The 6888-nt window shown below is 34.1% G+C and overlaps 1 protein-coding gene across 2 annotated transcripts in view; it reads right to left on the bottom strand.

Moving 5' to 3' along the window:
- The window catches only part of LOC107609097 (uncharacterized protein At1g04910), a 13054-nt gene continuing 7653 nt past the window's right edge, over positions 1488-6888 (bottom strand). Inside the window, exons 2-14 of one of the 2 annotated variants that reach the window (XM_021108059.1) lie at positions 6662-6884; positions 6203-6277; positions 5580-5679; positions 5432-5499; positions 5160-5248; positions 4857-5037; positions 4605-4733; positions 4358-4491; positions 4051-4264; positions 3658-3705; positions 2772-2956; positions 2564-2659; positions 1488-2167 (exon numbers count right to left, since the gene is read on the bottom strand). In XM_021108059.1, the coding sequence (XP_020963718.1) occupies positions 2011-2167; positions 2564-2659; positions 2772-2956; positions 3658-3705; positions 4051-4264; positions 4358-4491; positions 4605-4733; positions 4857-5037; positions 5160-5248; positions 5432-5499; positions 5580-5679; positions 6203-6277; positions 6662-6814 (1629 nt within the window). In that variant the 5' untranslated portion in view covers positions 6815-6884 and the 3' untranslated portion in view covers positions 1488-2010. Of the gene's footprint in view, positions 2168-2563; positions 2660-2771; positions 2957-3657; positions 3706-4050; positions 4265-4357; positions 4492-4604; positions 4734-4856; positions 5038-5159; positions 5249-5431; positions 5500-5579; positions 5680-6202; positions 6278-6661; positions 6885-6888 lie in introns of those variants that run through there. The other variant, XM_016310932.2, reaches the window with a different exon arrangement.

The following is a 6888-nucleotide window of genomic DNA, read 5'->3' as shown; positions in this document are numbered from 1 at the left end:
GAGGAGGAAAAGTTCGGCAAAGAAGTAGCAACTCAAATTCAGTGAGAAGTTAGGTCATTAGAGAGAAGTGCTGGAGAGATATAAGAAGCGAAGAGAACAATAACGACTAGCACAACGAACGACAGCGACTGCGGCTAGCACAGCAAGCGACGATGACAAGAAAGGAATTTGAGAAAAATAGTTGGGATCTTAGAGATTGAGAAGGCAGCCACCAAGCATGGAAAAATTAGGGATTGCATAATCACTGGATACTCATCCACCACTTTCGGACTGGGTCGGGGTGACCCAAATACTGACTCAGTCTCGGTCGAGTTATTTAACTAAGTCAATTTTTTTGGTCTATGACTTTGATTGACCACTTTTAAACTGGATCAAAAATTAAAAAATATTGTTCGACTCTAAATCGGATGGGTCATATGCATCCCTAATAATGATGATAATAAAAAAAATTAAAAAAAAAGAAAAAAAAAGAAAAAAAAAATATCAGACAAATAAAAAAAATTATTTAATCGCTTAATATTTCTAAAGATAAAATTATACCACTTTCTACTAGTGTCAATATTCAGACGGCTTCATTTAAATTGTCCAACTGTATAATAGACCGTCAAAAAACAAATAGAATCCACACAAATAAATATTATTTTGGATTTACCTTTTAGACTTTTCCTAAATTATTGGATTCTCTCCACGTCTATTTAGATCGTAAGTCTTATCCATATTCAGAATATATTTTGTTGTATATTTTATTATTTTTAAGGCACTTGTACTTTGATAAATGATTATAGGGGGATTATTAACGTCATACACTAGTACACAACTGTTGGTGTAATGCCAAAGCTATACTTGTACCCGACTATCTATGTTTCATATTTAATCAAAGTTTGTTATTGTTAGAGACAATTTTATACTTAAAAAAGGTGGAACTCCCAGTTAATACACCTAGCATCTCTTGTTATCTTCTTATTTTTTGATTAAAATATGATTTAATTATTCCATCAATCTCTTTAAATTTTAATTAAATTTTTATATTTTTTTTCTTTAATTATATCCTTATACCATAATTTTATTGAATTTCAATTAAATTCTTATATTTTTTTCTTTTCAATTGTGTCCCTATATCATATTAGATTTTATAACTAAATCCCTATCGTGACAAAAACAGTAAAATTAATAAAATATTCTATTAAACTATACGTAATATTCAACCAAGTGTTATGTAAATTCATTTTGTTTAACGAAATATTTCATTAATTCCAACATTTTTGTCACGACAGAAATTTAATTACAAAATCTAATATGATATAAAAACTTAATCGAAAAAAAAAATATAAAGACCTAATTAAAAATGTAGTAAAATTATAAAAACTCAGAATAATTAAACCTTAAAACATTCCCCAAGTCATCAATTACTTGTTTTTTAATTCCACTACACTTTCTACCCTATAAAAATTAGTATGGAGCACCACCACCCATTGCTGGTAAGGATGGAAGTAGAACAATAGCCACATGCCAGGATTGAGTTAAAACAAATAGATATTATACATTTTCTTGTCTCCAAAGAAACGATAAATGAAAGGAAAAAAAAAAAGAAACTCTAGCACTAAGCCCTTCTCAAAAAAGAACTACAACTCTAAAGAACAAAAGAAACAACTTGTTCTTTCGTTTAACAATTTCTGATCTCTAGTGTGATGAAAGAATCAGAGCCATCTCTGAAAACTCTACCACAAAATAAATAACAAATCTATTCATCCCAAAGCCACATCCCAGTGTCATCTCATCCCAATCCATAGTTTTGCACGTTAAAAACAAAATATGGATTATTCTATTTTTGGCCTTCCGGTTTTGTTCCTCTCCTTTATTTTCTTTTCAAATTAAGAATGTGACAGGGATACGTATATATACACTCTGCCGCTGCTCCTTCAACACCTTCCAGCTATACACAAGATGTTGTTGTGGTCACACTTTGGCGAAAGGATTATTTCCTGGAAAAAAGATTCAGCCGTATCTCATCTATCTAACAACGTGAGAGGCAGTGTTTGGATGCAGCGGCCCGGTTCGGCATAAACAATCAGGTAATGAATTAGAGTAAAATGCTTCTTCTGACCGAAACCTATCCATGCCCTTTGTACCAGATATTGGCCCTTTCCTCTTCCTTGGGGATCCAAGCCTGTGCAAAACACACAAAATAACAAATGAAAACCTCAAATAAATAGTAAGCCTTGTGATCAGAACATCACCAAACTTGGTAGATAAGAAAACATTATTCTTGTCAAAAGTTGAAAGGAGGAAGATAATGCTAAAACCTTCCTGTTATGGAAGACAACTTTTGTTAGACTAGTAAGGGTAAAGGTAATTTACACCGATATCCCTTGAGATTCAGCAATATTACACACAACACCACTTCTTTTCATATAACATTGACCTCCCGTCTTCACCAAAATACAAGGGTCAAGGGGAAACAAAATAATCAACTATCAGAGTAAAAGACCCGTTAAAAATAAATTTCTGCATATTTAACACAAGATTACTTAATATGTGCAATAAACGCTTTCCAGTCACATACCGCCTTCTGTGGAGATCAATTATCTTGTTTGACAAACTTTTCCCCTCGGTCATTGTTCCCTGAGCCAGTTTATCAAAAAGACGAACAAGGGCTTTCCTAATTGAACAAATAGAGAACATTAAGAACAGCATTGGAGAATTCATTGGAAAAATTTATAAATATAAATAAATATAAGTTGACCTGCTGCATAAGAAAGCAACAGCCGTACCTGTCTGGTAATATTGATCTTCCACGTCCAAGAAATCGACGATGACCTTCAACAGCCTTTGCCATGTTTCCATAATAAGATGGTATAAATACATCACTTTCGATAGATACAATATAGTCAAGAGCAGCCATTTGAGATGCATGATTAGAAAAGGGTTCCAGCTCCTCAATGGATGCCAACTTTTCCTGAAAATAGTCAAAGCTTTGTTAATCAGAATGATCCAATGTTTCTGACTGGGTTGCCACTACCACAGAACGTTCAGGAGCATAGGCAAACCAATGTGTTTCGGGAGCATAGGCAAACCAATCTTTTTCTTTCCTTTTTCTTTTGGCTAGTTGAGTAGTTGAACATTAATATAATATGCACTGTCTTTTAACTGATTGTTTTTGTGTGCATATAAGGAAGATCAGCCACCCAAGAAGATGAAGAAAATAACATTTATTATAGTCTTTAATAATGGAGGTTTCAGTTAACAGCAATTTCTGCCATAACAGAAAAGGCATGACAATTTAGCCTTTATAATTCATTTTGATCCACTGCTCCTTACAGTAGCATTATCGACTGTGTTGTAGACTACCGTAGAAATTGTTTCCTTAACAATTTAGACTTTTCATTCCTGGTATCGTGTAGTGACAGATCTTACCCCAGATCAAAGAGAGAACTTCTATTGAATCAACACGACATTTATGTTATTTAATTGAAATATGAACTTAACAAAGCACAAAATGTCAAACAAAAATTCTCCCTATTGTTTAGGGAAGGTTTTTTATAGACACATTTCAACCTTTAGACACTGATAATAACATTGGGAGAACCACCTCACAAAAGCTAGTTATTGTGAATGGAGAGCCCAAGGCATTATCAACCACTCATCAAAATCCCATACCTTCAAGGTAAGCCTCAAGTCTGCAATTGGATCCCAAGACATTGTTTCCTTTATTTTAAAGAAGAAAAACCGTAATGGGTTACAATGAACAAGGCATTACAAAAGCATAAAGCCTCAATTTATTACTCTATCTTTTGTTTTTATTTTTATGGACTCGATTTATTACTCTATCAAATTCACTATCAATTTACATGTTAAAAGTTTCCAGTCAGTCTTGATAAGGTGCCAAAAATAGTTATTTCTTCAGCAGACTTAGTTCACTAATTTCCTTTCTTGTAACATATCAAACTTAGAGAGAGAGAGAGAGAGAGAGATAGAGAGATAGAGATAGAGAGAGAGAGAGTAAGTACTGAACACCACCAACTATCGTAACACATGATTGCAACACTTTACCTTGCTCATTAGCAATGGATAGCGGGAACGCAGTTCAGCCATATGGGACTCACCGCCGTATATCCCTCCAGATGCAATATATATCGGTGTCTTTGATGGGTATCCGAGAGCAGTAAGAAAAATTCCAACTTCCTTTGGAGTTAAGGGGCAAAATCCTTTCAACCTTTGTTCTACGGGATCAATTTCCTTTATTTTCCAATATGAAGTGTTCTCTCTACAAGTTTTACAAGCAATAATTATTGTCCAATGTGTACATGAAGAGAGCATAGATTCAATCGATCATTTGGTAGCAACCATGTTCATATACCTGATTATCCGTAGCTCTTCAGCCTCATCTTGAGATAAATCATGTGTGCATCCACTAAATGCAAGCATATCCTTCTCATAACGTAAATGCAGTGCAACATAAGGACCAAATAACCTCATCCTTTCCACCAACAACTACAAGAAGCCAAGAATTACAGCAAAAACAAATAAATCAATAAAATGCACCAGTCATGTACTTAGTATAAGATACACAAGAAAAAGGCCAATAATGGGTAAATCTTATATACTTTTCCCATTTGTTCAATGCAAGGTGAAAATCGGAGAGCTTCATAACAAGCACGGCAGCGAAGCTTCTGAATGTCTGCAGGTAGGTTGTTGTTTGCTAAACGTGAATCAGATTTTGCTGCTCTAATAACCTTGAGATGTTATCAACAATCAATAATATAAGATGATTGCACAATATATAAATTAAATAAAAATAATGAAAGAGTGACACCATAGATTAACAGTTTATGATAACAGATTTTCAACATACATACTTGGTATTCTTCCCACAAGGTAGCAATCTCATTCTCATAATAATCCATACCAGACCAGCTTATGAAGTACTTCACAATTCTGGTTTCATTAACCAGTTCTTGGGGAAGCTTCTTAATTATCTTCACATCATTAGCTAGAGAACGTATAAAATGCTCTTCATCAAAAACATCAGAGAAATTGCTGAAAAAACAAAAAGAACAAAGAAAAATAAGTTCCTAAAATTGAATTCACATAACATCCGACACAGAAAAGAAGCTATGACAGAAAAGATGATACAAACCAAAGACAGGATACAAAATTACCTAGTGTCTTGCCAAAATGATCTTTTATCAAGTTCAGGAACTACAAGAGTGGCATTTATTATACGAGCTACAGCTACCATATCACATATCTGAAAGCAAAAAGTACAAATTTGCAGCTTCTAATAATACATAGGAATAAGAAATCCTCAAATCCATCAGCATAGCAACTTGACATTAATACTGGTAAAATGAGTATTAACATAATTCGGAGTGTGTGTACACAAGAGAGAGAGAGAGAGAGAGAGAGAGAGAGAGAGAGAGAGAGATCAGACCCCAGCACGCATTTGATTGAGACCACCATTTGTATGAACTAGAAGGTATCCTCTTGACTCAGCAGGAGCTGGATAAATAGTTCTAACTTTAAGCAAGTATCAAATAATCCAAACTCAGAAACTTGAAACAAAAGTTTTAGTTTCTTACCTGTATAATTAGGTGTAGGCTTTGTACAGGGCAGATACCCACGATTGGATGGAGGCTTCCACAACTTCTCATAATCCGAAACCCCTCTTGAAACGTTCGACTGTTAAATCTAAAATGAGTGAAAATATGAAAGATGCTGGGTGCATAACTGCTGCTAAATTTTAATAAAATTTTAACACATACAACTGCCAACAGACATGACACATCTATATCTCAAAAAATGAACCAAAACTAAACCCAAAAAACTAGCTCAAAATGAGAATACTACACATCTAGATGAGATTCACAACCATTAGAAAATCAATATAGACAATAAAGAAAAAATAATATCAGCAAAGACGAAAGAATTACCCAGCCTGGTTGATGGGGGACATAGAGGAACATATTAATTAATGAAAGAAACCTACATGTTTAAAATAAGGCTGATCTTAAAACATTAATAATAAGCTAATAAATTAATGAATAAAACTGCATACATGCCATTTGGTTGTTACAAAGATATAATTTTTATTAGATGCATTAGATTCTGTTCCTCTATCAAATTCTCAGTCAGCAAATTCAAACAGATCAGATCACAAAATCAGTTACTACTACTATCCAGTGTTCACAATGAAAAACCAAACCTTTGGAGGAGGAAACAGAACTTTTGATAAATGAGGCGGAGCCAGCTCTCTTGTCCACCTTTGCAGATCTCGAGTCTGTCAAAATTTGAACCAAATAGTTAACAAAAAAAAATGTTTCAATCAAGAATATCAAATTCAAAACACATAAGTCAACACTTTCCCAAAATAAATTCCATAGTATTTATTATTTCTTTTCAGAAATGCATAATCCAAAGTGAATACAAACCCCTCTTCCCCAATATATTTCCGGTGATAGCAATCTTCTTCAAGTCAACAAAACCCTAAGAAAACCACATATTCTTGAGGGTTTATTGTGCAAAACTAGAACCTGTTAGATTAAATCGTGGAATTTTCCAGAAAAGCGAAGAACCTGAGATAACAATCTTAAAAATAGGCACAAAATCCAAACTTCCCTTGAAGAGAATGAATAATAAGCAGAGAATGAGTAAAAATATATACCGTTGTGATCTTGTCATTGAACTTCTGATCATTGGAAGAAGGAACGACGTGCTGGACATGAACAGAGACAAGAGCCATGAACGCTATTGAGCATATTGCTGCAGTAAGAAGCTTCCTCAGTTGCACCACCGAAACACACTTTCGCTTCTGCATTCCCCAAACTACTCTCTCTCTCTCTCACACACACACACCTCCTTCTATTTCTCTGCCCCAAAGTTATGGACTTT

This window comes from Arachis ipaensis, chromosome B07 (genome assembly GCF_000816755.2).
Source record: "Arachis ipaensis cultivar K30076 chromosome B07, Araip1.1, whole genome shotgun sequence".
NCBI lineage: Eukaryota > Viridiplantae > Streptophyta > Magnoliopsida > Fabales > Fabaceae > Arachis > Arachis ipaensis.
The sequence above is the reverse complement of the archived record's forward strand: the minus strand, read 5'-3'. Positions and strand labels throughout refer to the sequence as shown.